At 35.2% G+C, this 14,652-nt stretch overlaps 1 protein-coding gene across 1 annotated transcript in view; it reads right to left on the bottom strand.

The window, feature by feature from the left end:
• Nucleotides 1-5,969: 5,969 nt before the first annotated feature.
• Nucleotides 5,970-14,652, bottom strand: part of LOC120412918 (synaptic vesicle membrane protein VAT-1 homolog-like) — an 85,883-nt gene continuing 77,200 nt past the window's right edge. The window contains exons 6-9 of the mRNA XM_039573550.2: nucleotides 11,913-12,058; nucleotides 11,685-11,844; nucleotides 11,072-11,627; nucleotides 5,970-7,264 (exon numbers count right to left, since the gene is read on the bottom strand). Coding sequence (XP_039429484.1) covers nucleotides 7,245-7,264; nucleotides 11,072-11,627; nucleotides 11,685-11,844; nucleotides 11,913-12,058 — 882 coding nt within the window. The 3' untranslated portion in view covers nucleotides 5,970-7,244. The remainder of the gene's footprint in view (nucleotides 7,265-11,071; nucleotides 11,628-11,684; nucleotides 11,845-11,912; nucleotides 12,059-14,652) is intronic.

The following is a 14,652-nucleotide window of genomic DNA, read 5'->3' as shown; positions in this document are numbered from 1 at the left end:
TCAATATTCCTTGAAAAATATCATTTACTTGTTAAAGCATTCTACAGATTTAAAATTTTAAATCTAAAAATGCCTACAACAAAGCAACGGTTCCTTTTATAACGAAAAGTTCAAAGTATTTTTGATTTGATTTGATAACCAACAGGGCCACAAGGATGACCTAAGTAGCGGTTGCCTACACCCAGAACTGGACATCGGCATATGAGAGGATAAAGAGCACGATTCGGTAGTAAAATGGTACTGTGTGCGGACTGAGAGGATAAATCACAAAATTACCGAAAGTTCTTTACTCATGGGCTCATCTTCAAAAAATTTCATCTTTCAAATAAAAAGTACCGGTACCGAGACTCGAACTCAAGACCTACGGCATATTGAACCGAGCCTTTGCCGTATGGGTCACCATGGTTCGACGACCAAGTGGCGGTCATTTGTCCATATAAGCCACTCAATAGGATGAACTGTTCCAATGAACGAATGAACACGCGAGAGGACTATACTCTCGCAAACTAGCACTATCCTAACGTTTCTTTTCGAGAGGACTATCCCCTCGTTCTATAACTTTGGGTGTAGAATTCCAGTGGCTCAGACTTAAAGGGAGCATCATCAAATTACTGTCGTATGAAGGGCCAAAAGGGGATGGTTGGACGCGAACAAGCAAAATCACTCACGATGTCCTCAGGGGAAGAGAATCTCCTTCCGACAGTCTTCCAATAATTCCGTTTTTTTTTCAGTCAGCACTGTGCTGGCTTTAACTATCAAATAAAAACAATCAATCAAATCAAAAAAAAGTTCAAAGTAATTTTAAATTTACAATCTGGTTAAAAATCTTAGTGAACATATGTTCAATATTTTCTTTGTTTTTATTCAAACACTCCGGTTCCTGCTCACACTTACCGTAAACCGGGGTGACATTGATAGGATTTCTTTTTTTTATGGAATACTTTCCAATAGGTAAACCTTACCTCAAGACTATTACTGGGGTAGGCCACACAAGGACATGTACTGGGGTAGGCCACACAAGTTCCATGCACTATTTTTGAAAAAAGTTTTTTGAATAGTGTTTAAAAAAAATTGCGTTGAAATCAGATTTAAAGTATTCAAATGTTATGTTTGCGTCGAACGTACCATCAATAAGGTTGCTAATATAGATTTAAAGAAAAAAATCAATATTTATATTCAGTTAACTATGTTTATAATGTTTATAACAAAATACATATGAATTTTAAGTAAAACTGATAAAAAGTCGGAATGGTGCCAGAAATTTCTTGAAACTTCTCTCTTTTAAAATGAAAATTGTTCTACTGAAAATGCCCGATAAATTTGAAGGTTAATTTTTTGATTATGCTTACATTGATTATTGATTATATTTAACACATAATTATAATTATTTACAAAATTATTCTACCTTCTCCTACTGGCAAAATTGTCCAAAGAATCCGAAACCGTGGACCCGTGGTGTAGAGGTAAGCGTGGTTGCCTCTCACCCAGTCGGCCTGGGTTCGATCCCAGAAGATCATTGGCATTTTTCGAGACGAGATTTGTCTGATCACGCCTTCCGTTGGACGGGAAGTAAATGTTGGCCCCGGACTAACCTAAAAAGCGAGCGAATAATTTGATTTTGAATCTGAAAATGCATTCCATTTTCCGATTTGAAATCATGTTCATTAAGAAAATCATGACATTTTTGAGATATTAAAATAATGCTATTCATTAACATTTTCTTAATTATTGTTAACTAAATTTTTGAACATTTCAATATTGTATGAAAAATTCATCTAGCAGTACAGTCATCCCACATATTCGGAACACCCACAAATTCGGTACACTTTTATGATAATTTGTCAATAGCATGCCAAAAGTAGCTTTTCTGTCGACCTTACTATTTTTAGAACCTTCATTTGGACATTATTTTGCTATTTCACTAGTAAAAGTAGGACTTTTTGAACAAAAAACTTCATTCCAAGACTATTTTGTCCAGAGCAGCAAAATACTGCCTCCAAATGGCCTGTTTCATAATTGTGGGATGTTATTGTGCCTCCCACAATTGTGGAACACCTGAATTTAACTGATATTTTCACAAAAAAACTTATCAAACTATGTATAAAACATCACTAAGCTTGAGTTTCATTGGTTTCAGTGTGTGAAGTCATTATTTGGTAATAAATATGTACTCCTGGAGAGATCCAAAGTTTGTTTACATTCGTAAGAAAAAAGTGTTCCGAATTTGTGGATTTCAAGAGTCAAAGTAATTCTTCAAAAACTTCATATAAAAGGTAAAATTTGCAGATGTTCGATACAGCATTCGAAAGATCGCAAGAAAAGCTTTCAAATGAAGGTAAAAGCGGAACTTTAAGTTCAATTATTGATTTGCTATGATTTTTTGAACATTGGCCGATCTGGAAACCGTTCCGAATATGTGGGATGACTGTACTTTGAGCACTTCTCAACCACGGTCAGTATTATTCCTTACCAGTCCGTACGTATTTAATTTCTAATCTTAACTTTGCGGAAAAATCCCAAACCTATCAAAGTTACCCGGCTAACATAGTCACCTGGTTTTATGATACATAAAAATGAACATTTAAATTTCGTAATTTATCCATTTGATGAAAAAGTCCCTAACAATTGACTACAAATTTTCAGTACCTACATTAATCTCAAGATACACATTTTTAATTTTCCCAAATTCATTGTGTATGAAAAGCACTTAAAATTGTATGGAAATACTTAAAAAAATTGAAATCTAAAATTAAGTTGCGAAATTCTAGAGAATTACTCCCATGCTCAACTTGCAAGCGATGTATGCAAAATGAACACTCTGGATGAATACTGCTTTCAAGAAAACTTGCACGCAATATTCACTTTTCAGGTAGGCCGAACTGAAACATAAAAATTACGAGGCACTTAAAATGGGAATAAGATTTTTTAACAAAATAATTATTGATGCAATCAAATTTGTAATAGCGGTCTTCAATATATCATTTTGGATTTATTGTTGGATGACACTTTGATGAGAAATGAATTCATTCCGGAAATTCATCCAGCATACGCAAGATATTGTTGCATGCAACTTTTCTTTTCATTGCGTGGAGACGCTTGGCAATTTAACAAAACAATGCTTTACCTTGAAGTTCAAAGGTTAAACTTTCTTTTGATGAAATAGTTTCGGACAAACTCAATCAAAAAACACTTGCGGTTGCTGGTTACCATTCGTTTCTTTATTTCATCTTCATATCGTTCGGCATATCCAGATGGTTACAATCACATGGCGTTTTTGTCGCCGTTTTCTTCCATCATTACAGTTTTTGAATGCAGTGTTTCAGCATGGGGTCAACTTTTCTTCTACAATGATTTTACACCACACGATAGGTGCGCCCCAGTTTTGCACTATCGTTCTGAGAATTTTCGTTTTCTTCTTTCGTTATTGTTTGTGAGAGTTTATAGAGATTGTAAGCATTTTTTTTTTTCGTGTATCGGTGTTACGTGTGACATTCATCGGGTTTGTTGGTTCCACTTAGTTTGTTTCTTTGTTTTTGTTTGAGAGTGTACATGTTTTTTTTTGGTTTTGTTATATATAAATATATATAATGTATACATTATCGGAATGCTTTGTATATATTTATACGAATATACATATTTATAGTTTAGGTATTTTTGGTTGATTTTCAATTATTTCCGTGTTCGTTTGATTTTGTTTAGACCGCTCTGCGAGTGTTCTGGTACTGGTCCTAACTCTATCAGCAATGCGGTTTCACTTTCTTTGCAAGAAGCTTGTTTGATGTGTCGCAGCGTTTTGACAAAGGGCTGAAAAAGTTGCGTTCCGCTAGTCGCACTGTATATTTGTCAAAATATGTAAAGCCTTTGAATATTCTATATAAACCGTTCTCAAAAAGCAGGCAAAAGGTATTCGAAAAACTAGTGGGTGATATGTCGAGAGGGGATACTGCAAAGTGCATTCGCAAATGAAGGGTGTGGCTCTTTATCAAAAAGGGGAAGAGTGAGTTGTACAAAAAGTGTATCGGGGAAAAAGCATATTTAATCTATTCTAGGATAGTTCTGAACTTTGTGTTGATAATCCAGCGATTCTTAGATTGGGTCCGATGTTGTAAACGTTTGTGATTTCTTTGACGAGATGGTGCATGTGTGAGCAACTTCTATTTCTTTCAAAAAAGGTTCCAAACCGGTACTGATGTGATGGCAGTTTAAAATTTGCAATCTTTAAGAAATGTTACAAAAATGTCGCTCTGGAGGCAGTGCGTGTTGTTCGTTTGATTTCGGAAAGATCTCTTAAAAAATACTAAACTGCTTGCAAAAATGCCTACAGCGGTAGTTTTTTTTACTGTGTACTGATATTAAAAGATTTAGTATTTTTGTTATTGTGCCTAGGAAGACGCAATCTAGGGTGAATAAGAGTGCTCTTTCCCCTACCATCGCTGCTAAAACCGACCTACGAGATTGTGTTTGTATTGTTAAAATCGTCCAAAAAGTGGATTAAGATTCTAGCATCGGTGGTTGTTGAAGCATTTTGCTCTCACACACTCGAAAGCGATGTGTTTCTTTCAGTGCCATTTGAATACCGCGTGCAGGTGCCATTTCTCAGCATAAAGATGTTTCGAAAATGTTTTTGTCATGTATCACAATCCGATTTCTACCGTCCGGTTTTCCCTCTCTCTCACTTCGTCTCGACGCTCTGTATATTGAATAGATCTTCTTCTAGTCTATCATTTAGCCTCAATCTTTGAAATTTTATAATCCCTATTCTAAAATACCGTTCGCTTTGCTTTGTGGTTTTTTCTTCTCTTCCTGTCTTGTTCACCATATTGATGTTCTTTGTTGTCAATCATTTCCAGCAAGAACTATTTTCTGTTGTTTTCCTCGTGCTAAAGAGTTGGGATTATCAAGCATTTTCAATTCCTTGAGTAATGTCGAGCAAACTTTCGTTTGCATGGTAAAATAAGGATAAAATGTGACAATTTACTCGAAACTGGCTTTGCTTTCAGGGCAAATTTCAGTCGGTCTTGACTGTCCTGTGAAGGAGGTATTAGACTACGGCAAACAAACGCGCACATTTTGACATTTTGTCAGCTTGCATACATTTTGTTTTGTTTGCGATTTTAACAACGCGAAAAAGTGCGAGTTTGTTTTTTTGTTTGCCATAGTCTAATACCTCCTCGAGTAAATTGCCAGAACTCACCAATCAATGAGTAACAACTCGATGAATGGTGATGAAACTGGTTCAATAAGAAGAAAAGAACTGGATTTGAAAGCTGGTTTGTCTGCCGATAGGCAGCTGCAATAGTGTAATCATATTGTTACAGTGTAAACATCAAAAGCACATGTATAATTTATGTATAGTTTAGCTCCTATTAGATACAAGTGTCTCTCTTCTCTTCACACTACAAGTAAGCAGTTATTCAAATGATGTACAAAAACAGCATATGGTGTAGCTTGCATATGGGAAATTGGGTGATTCTTTGTGTGTTTATGTTGCTATAATAATGCGTTACTTCTTTGAGTTTAGCCTAACGACGTCACAGTTACTGAATTTAACATGGCTGGTTCTCTTCTTTTCTCTTTTTTTTTTGTTTATTCTAATTCTCTCAAACAATGAACAAATCAACAGCAACAGGTTTCTCAGTTTCATCTCTGGTTTCTTTTATTTGTTTGTAGCTTTTTCCTTCCTCTCCAACGTCACCCATATTTTACTTTCTCAACTTTTTATTTTCGCGGGCTTCGCGTTTGGTGATTCCCACCTTCTTCCGCCGTTTTGATGCAGGACCTGGTCAGTTTTTAAAACCTAGAATCGATGTGAACAAACCTTAGAGGTGATTTTGTTTTTTACAAAGTTTGCTTCTTTAGCAGCGAACTCAAACGTGTGCTGTGAGGGTGATGGATGGTGCGATTTGGTGGTGAAATGGGCAACGGAAAGGTGATTTCGGAACATAAGAGAAACAGAAATAAAAACGAAATTATATTGATAATATTTTTCTTCAATCCTTTATGAAATGTATTATAAAATAAAAATATTTTAAAAATTTATACAAAAGAAGACATCTCATCAATAGTGTTGTTCTCGCTAACTCTTAAGACGAAAGTTGCAATTTAACTGAACTTTAGTAGAATGAAATTGCATGCTTGTGCTCTATCGAATGTATGACATTTCTCTCATTCTCTCGCGCTCTTCTCACAGAGTAAAAATGGTCTCTTTTTCTTGATTTTTGTTGTTGTTGTTTTGCTGTAAAAATAAACTTTACCGTAAGGAAACGAAGAATCATTCTCGTAATATAGAATCTAATATATATTTTTAAATCAATTATTTCTTTTTTCTTTGTTATACATAGATTTAAACATATATATTTAAATATTACAATATTAAATGACACATAGTTAAAATTTTAAATTTTTTGTTGCTCCATAATTCTCAAATCAAGTCGATAAATTAATAATCCCTAACACTAATAAACGCTAACTGAACTGAAAGAATAGAAAAAAAAGCCATTGTGCCTAAGTCCACTGTTACCGTTTTTTGTAATATATATTTATCAATGAAGGTGATGATCCGGGATGAAATCTCTATCTGATGTTTGTTTCTTTCATTTTTGTTTGTGTGTGTGAGTGCATCCTGAAACCTTCAACATTTTTGAGGCTCGTTTGTGTTCAGTGAGTTTGTTTAAATTTTATTTCGCTTAATTAGCTTACATCTTAGCATGTTTTCGCAACATAATGATTGCTGTAACGGAACGATTGAGGAGGAAAAATTGTTTTATTAAAACGAGATCGTCTAGCATCACCAAACAGCGCAAAATGTTGGAAATTTCTCGGCCAAACCAAGTGCATTCACATCAAATAAAACATATAAAAAAAACTTAGGGTGACTTTTCCTTCCGTTTCAGCCAGCATCAGGCTTGCATGTTGGTCCAATTTTTAGGGGGGGATGGGAACAATAAATCATGTTCCTGTAAGGAGGCAAACACAAGTTTTCACTGTCTTGCTGAAAAAACACTTTTGTTTGTGCAATCAGCTTCGTAATGTTAAACTGTTTGGAAAGGAAATCAGCTGCACGTTGGTCAGTCAGCACGCGTTCAGGAATTGTGTTCCATTTGCTGGAACTGTGGAAAGTGTTGTGGGTGTCTTGAATGTGAGTGTGTTGTTGATGGATATTTCTGTGTTCTTGTTCTTGTTTTTTTTTTAGTTGTTGGTGTGGCATGATTCTTGTTTTCAAAGCCGGTGTCAGCTTAAGATGTTCAACTCGATTCCTTTTTCTCTGTAATGAGGAAAAAAATAAAAAAATATATTAAAACATTTAGTTCTTTCTTTTGGCAGACCCGATTAAGAGACAGTACGGACTTCCCAAAGAATGTTGTCAAGAATTATTAACAGCAGAACAAAAGGGAGGGTCGATTTCTTGTCGCTTTATTCACCCCCTCTACCTTGTTTTCGCTGACGCATTTGCAAGTTTGCAACTTTTCTTGACCACGTTCCTTATCAAGTTACTGAGTGCTGACTGGGTTCATCTAAACATGACGAGGGGTACATCGAATGCATAATATTTTCTCAGCAAAAAATAAATAGAGTTACTCAACAATATTTCCGGAGCAACCCCTTTTAATAACATTTGAATTTGACATGGCATTTCATGAATACTTAAAAAAAAGATTAAGCATTCACTAACCTTTCGATCATTTTGCTTTGTTAAGAAGGTATTAGACAATGACAAACAAACAAGCGAACTCGCAATTTTTGTGTTTGACAGTTTGCCAAATTGAGAAGGCGAAAGGTTACTCTCGGAAATCAAAACGAGCTGTCAAATCAGGGTTCCAATCGAGCGGCAAGACCTTGTAAGAACAAGGTTGGATACACTTAAAAATATTATTGAGCAAAAAAACAAGCTTCTTAATAAAACAACTTTTGTGAAACTTTTGTTTATCATAAAAATATTCAAAAACAACAGTTTCACTAAATTTAAGAAGCATAAAATCTCTTTTTCATCAACAATATCCAATATCCAACCTCGTGCTTGAAAGGTCTTGTCGCTCGATTTGACAGCTCGATTGGAATAATATAAGCAGGCTGGCGTTTCTGCAAACAAATGCAGGCAAACACTCAGTGATTTTGGATGTTTGTTTGTCATATTCTAATACGTCTAATATCGTCCTTTTTTTGAATTTTGTCTGCTTTTCAACTAAGCTACAACTTGCAGGGTGGCCACTCAAGACGGGAAAGTCGGGAAAAAGTCGGGAATTCGCCATAATCCGCAAACAAAAAAAAACGAGAAGACGTAGAGATTTTGTGATTTTGCTGTCAAAATGTCGGGAATCACAAGCATACTCGTTAGAAAATGTTTTTCTTAATCATGAAAAAAAAATGTTTTGTACAGTTTTCAAATTAAATCCAACCAATTCTTTAATTTTAAGGTTCTTTTCACTATCTCAATCTATTTGAGAATGAAACGGCTATTTAAAAAATATTAAAATTCCAAATAAATATTGGATGAAACCACAGACCTTTATACTATTTTATAAATCAAAAGATATTGATTATTTTTTGCATATCAAACAAGACGTAACATCTAACGTAAAACAACAACAAAGACAATGAAAAACTTATATAAAAATAGAACCTAATTTTAATTTTAACGTTTATAACTAAGTTATGATTCTGTTTCATTTTGTTACATGGATTGAATATTTGAAAAAAAAATATTTTAACTAGAGTTTGGCAATTTTTTTATTAATATTATTAATTGTTGAACTGAATTCATTAAGTCATTCCCAATATTATTTTAAATAATGCTTGATTACAAGTTATCTTATAAAAACCAATCGTTGTTCACTCTTGAATGAAAATACAGTTACAAGTTTTTTTCGTTTTGAAAAAAGAAAATATAATTGGAGTTAAAAAAAGATAGATTCGATTTTTTTTATTTTAGTTATTGCAAATATGTTTAATGAATTTGTCTATTCAAACATTTCGCATAAAATAAATAATAAAACATGGAAACCTGACAAACTGATTTTCTCATTGAAAATGAAAAAATATTGAAACAGTTTAATACTGACAACTAGATAAATCAAAATGGATTAAACAAATAAATATAAAAATTTACAAAATTAAGAAGGGAACTTAGTTGAAACATTTTTTAAAGAGAATTCCTAGATATTTTTTCTAATATTTGAAAGAATTATAAGGTCGTTGCAAATATTTTTTGAAGTTTATGTCCCTCGACTCTGATCAAAGTCGAGGAGAGGAGGGGTCAAGAAAAATAAAAAAAAATAAAAATAAAAAATAAATAAATAAGAAGCCACAGCTTCAACTATTGAATAATTTTTTTTTTAAATGCATTAAACTCCTGTCCTGTTGTTTTGCAATCATAAGTGTCCAAAATATCTAAATATTGATGATTTTTTTTGCGATGCTGTACATTGCAATTTTATTAAAAATCAAAATATTTATATGATTATAAATGCAGAAAAATGCATTTAAGATTGTTTTTAGTTGATTAATCTTCTATTTTCATTTAAATTTTGAACTTTTTTGAAACAATGTTTTAAACGAAGTATCAAAAATTATACGTTTACGAAATTTAAAAATAGATATTGAAATAACAAGTTTTGATAAGCTTTCTTTTATTTTCCAAAGACTATGTACCGTAAACCGGGGTGACTTTGATAGGATTTCAATTTGTTTTTTGCATATTTTCCAACAGGTAAGGTTTTTCTCAAGATTGTTATTTTTAAAACATGTACTGGGGTAGACTACACAAAGTCCATCCACTATTTCGGAATAAAAGATTTTTCAATAATGTTTAAAAAAATAGTTACTTTAAAAATTCTTAGTTTTAATTCCGGGGTGACTTTGATAGTCATAGTTTTTCTTGTTTAAATCACATTTAAGATGTTCAAACTTTATTTGTACCCTAAATGTACCATCACTAAAGTAGCTGATATAGTTTTTATGAAAAAAAAAACAATGTTTATATTTAGTAAACTAAGTGTATAAGTTTTTTAGCAAAATACATATAAATTTAAAGTAAAATTGCCAAAAAGTCAAAATTTTGCCTAAAATTTGTTAAAACTGGTTTTGTTTATAAAATTATCGATTTATTTTTCATTTTTTACAGAATTTGAAGCACGAATAACAAGTTTTCACATTTTAGATGAAATTTATTTAACTGAAATTGCTTATAAATTTGGAGATTTTTTTTTAAGTGGTGTTTCAAAAACACATATTATTTATTATTTACAAATTTATTTAACCTTCTCCTAGTGGAAAATTGTCCAAAGAATCCAAAAATGCATTCCGTTTTCCGATTAAAAATCATGTTCATTGAAAAAATCATGACACTTTGAGAAGTTTAAAATAATGACTTTCATCAACATTTTCTTAACTATAGTTAACTAACTATTTAAACTTGTTAAAATTTTATGAAAAGTTCTTCTTGAGATACTTTGAACACTTCTCTACCACGGTCAGTATGTTTCTAAACCATTCCTTACGTATTTTAATTGTACTCTTTATTTTGCGGAAAAATCGCAAACCTATCAAAGTCACCCCGGCTATCAAAGTCACCCCGTTTTACGGTATTTATGTTTCTACTCTGAACAAAAATAATGAGTGCCTCCATTTTTGAAGTATTTTTCTAGGAATTTATTGTTAAGTTTCTGATTTTACGAAAACTGTAAATGGTTTGATTTGTTATAATTCATGTAGATTTAGAAATATCTGGAAAAGTCGGGAAATTGAAAATGGGATTTGAGTGGTCACCCTGCAATCTACATCCTAGTTATCGATCGACCAGTTAGCAGCCAAGTTTAACTACACCCGGTTACTGGTTCCGTACTGCTGTTCCGTCAACTGGGGCAAATCAGGACTACAGTCTGAATAGGGACAGCAGTTTTAGAGCACTTAAAAGCTTGAAATTTGGAAAATGATGCACTATTTTTGTTGCTCTGTGTCTGCCCTATCCGAAACTATTAAAAATATTCAAATATTTTGCAGTAACTAGGATCAAACAGCTGTCCCAATTCGCCCCATGAGTCAAGAATTACATTTCTAGCAAAACATCACTCACCACTCTCGGTAGCATCTCCGTTGGTAGCCGCCGCCGCCGCCGGTTCGTCCTTCTTCTCCGCGCTGTCCCCGTTCACGGCGGCTGCCGCTCCCTCCTCGGCCGCATCTCCGTTCGTCTTGGCCTCGGCCGCGGCCTCTTCGCCCTCCTTCTTCTCGCCGTTCTCACCGTTCTCGGCCGACTTTTTGTCGTCTTCCTTGTCCGAGCCGGCGCCGCCCTTCTTGCCGCTCTTGTCCTCGCTGGCCTGCTTCTTGTTCTTGGTCTTGGCCGGGGTCGCCGGCTTCGGTTTCGGTTCCATCGACGGGTCCAGCACCAGCTTGCCGATGTTCTTGCGGTCGTGCATCTTCTGCATCGCCTCGGCGACGTCCTCCAGCGCCCAGGCACTGTCCACGACGGGCTTGATCTTGCCGTCCTTCCACAGCCCGAAGATCTTCTCGACGGTGGCCGTCACGTACGCGGAACCGTCCTGCTGGTACAGCAGATGCCGCAGGTTGAAGCCGGCCAAGCTCTTGTTCTCGTCGAACAGCTTGATCGGGGACACTTTGTCCACCTGCCACCACTGTTGGAAAGAGTTGGATTAGTACGATTCGTTGTAGACCAGGTCGATCTTACTTACCGAACGAGCAACGCTGAAGAAGCTCTTGGTCTCGCCGGTGACCACGTTGGACGATCCGTACAGGATGTACTTGCCCATCGGCTTCAGCAGACCGTATCCTCGGTTGCACTCCTCACCGCACAGACAGTCCAGCACGACGTCAACGCCCTCGGTCGTGATCCTGGAAGAAAGATTCAAGCGTTACAAGCTAACTATCAACTAGAAAGAAGAACCACGCAAACTACTCACTTGCGAACCTCGTTGACATAGTCGGCCCGGTCGATCAAATGATCGATCAGCCCGGTAGCGGCCAGAGCCTCGTGCTTCGACTTGGAGCACACGCCGAAGATGGTCACATTGGGCACGGTACGAGCCAGCTGCACGATGGCTTGACCCTGGAAAAAGCAAACAGACGAAAAAAAGTTGAAGCCATGCAAATCAACCCTGAGGAATCACTTTCACATTGTGTGTCTGGAGCAGGGATCATCCCACTCATAAAATGCAATCCCCAGTATTTATTACCGTCAGTCGAGAACGAGCTGAACGCTCGCGCGACACCATAAATAAAACCGTCCCGTAATTTATCACAATTGTGTCAAGAACGTTCCACGCGCTCGCGGAGAAAGGACCTGCTGCTGCAGTGGTCAAGCGTCGTCGTTCCATAAAACATGTCAACTCTCGATTTGTGGTCGCGAGGATTGAATGTTCGAAGGAAGGGTGGGACAAAGGGTCAGGAATTTCACCGACTTCCCGCACCATTAACGTCATGAACAGAGCGGCCGTGTCATCGACGCCAGCGTGGCGCTCTCTCCCTCGCCAAACCCCGTCCACAACGCGGACACCGGTAATTATACCCAGGCTGAAAGGACGAACTGTTATGTTGATATAGGTAAGTGTTGGGTGCTCCCCGGGTAAGAGTGATGTTTTGCGCGGTTGATGGGAACAAAAATGAAACTGGCACAAGGTTCAATAGTCACGTAGGTTTTTAAACTCAATCGGGGTGTAGAATGTAAATTAAAGGTCTGATGGAGAGTCGTGTTTTATGGGGTGTAATACATAGAATTTCAGTGCTGAATTTACACGCGATTTCGAGCTTAAATTGGATCAAGGTTTGAAAATGCTGTTTGCCTTGAATAACTTTTTGATTGGAAATCGTGTTCTTTTTGTGATGGAAAAATGCAAGCATTAGAAAACATGGTAACGTCATGATTCGAAATCCGGACACTTAGTAGCATATCATTTTTGTTTTAGGTGGCAAAAAATCATGTAACAAGTTGGAAATGAAGACAAATATCAGGATGTAGTACAGGGGTGACCAAAGTATGGCCCGCGGGCCAAACGTGGCCCGCGAGGCTATTTTTTGTGGCCCGCGGACCCATTTTGAATGATCATGTAAAATGGCCCTTTAACGCAATTTATAATTCCTAGCAATTAAGGTTAAGTTTTTGCCTATTTTGTGAACTATTTTGTTATTATAAAACTATTTTTTTAATCGGGATCAAAGTATCGAAAAGCCATACTTTGATCCCGATTATATGAAACAAATATTGAGTTAAAAAATATTTTCTTATTGAACTTATTGAAATTTTATTAAAATTGAAGGAATAAATTTTGAAAAATCCTCAAGCAACTATTTATAATTAAGATTGCACATAATTTAAAAAAATAATTACACACTTTTAAAAAGTTTGTGTCACCCCTTCTAAAATATATTTAAAAAATAAATAAAACAAATCGATTTAAATACAACTTAAAAACTGTCATTATAATTGTGAGATCACGATAGTTGAGGCACGAAAGTTGCAATGAAAAGATGAAGAGTAATATTTATGTTGGTATTTTTTTGATTTTATGATTTTTATAAAATTTAACCAATTGAGCGGAGACTTTTTTGTACAAAACTGTTTAATTTTATTTGTTTTCTTATATTTTGTTTTTTTAGCAATATAGATTGAAATTTAAAAAAAATCATTTTTTTCTCGTATGGCCCGCAAGCTCATGTGATCTTCAAATTTGGCCCGCCATTCAAAAACTTTGAGCACCCCTGATGTAGTATAAACAGTCAGTTTTGAGGGAATGCATGCAAAATATGTCTATTCAAACAAATTTTCATCAGAATTTTGAAAATAAAAATGACTTGTTGTGCTTCAAATCCCGGACACTGATAAAAGCTGAACCGCACAAATTTGGACTAAAATGTTGGTTAATGGCAATCTTTAGGTCTCAAATAAGCTGTTAACATCAAAACAATCGATATTTTGTATAAAAATTTGTTAGAATTTAAGGAAATCAAACCCATAAATTTCTACTTTGACAACAACGGTGCATCAGACGCCTATGAAATATTTCAGTGAAATGTTTCACATTTTTGGTAAACTTATAATTTTATTTTATATAATTGTTTTGGCATTAACTACAGTGTTCAAACAAACTTTAAATGAAAGTTGATGTTAGAATTCATCAAATAACACAGTTTTGACATTCTTAATGCAAACTTATTTCCAAATAATTGATTAAATAAGATGAGGTGTCCGGGTTTCGAAGCGTCCGGAAATTTTAATCACGACGTTAGGTTCTTATACAAAAATGTTTGATATTTTGACTATTTGTACCGAAAATAAAAGCATAAGATTATAATTGAAAAACTTTTGTAGATCAGTAGATATTTTCAGTCAAAAATAAATTTTAAAAGCTCAATCTTCAAGTTTTCATATTAAAGGCATCGTACATCACGCTCGACGAACTCACCTGAATATTCATACTGATAATGGAGTGCGTTTATCGCAACGGCAATAAATAATGCAAATTAAAACAAATGCACACATTTATCATCTGAAACGCTTTTGTTTATCATCATTTAAAAAAAAACTCTTTATAGTTGCCACAATCCAGTCTCTCCTACTCAGATGCATTTGTTGTCCCCAGAGTTGAACAATCAAAAAATCGTGACACTTGCAGATCAACCAACCCCTCCGTTGTTAAGCCTGCA

Source organism: Culex pipiens, chromosome 3 (assembly GCF_016801865.2).
Source record: "Culex pipiens pallens isolate TS chromosome 3, TS_CPP_V2, whole genome shotgun sequence".
Classification (NCBI taxonomy): domain Eukaryota; kingdom Metazoa; phylum Arthropoda; class Insecta; order Diptera; family Culicidae; genus Culex; species Culex pipiens.
Note: the sequence above shows the minus strand (reverse complement) of the source record. Positions and strands in the feature narration are given on the sequence as shown.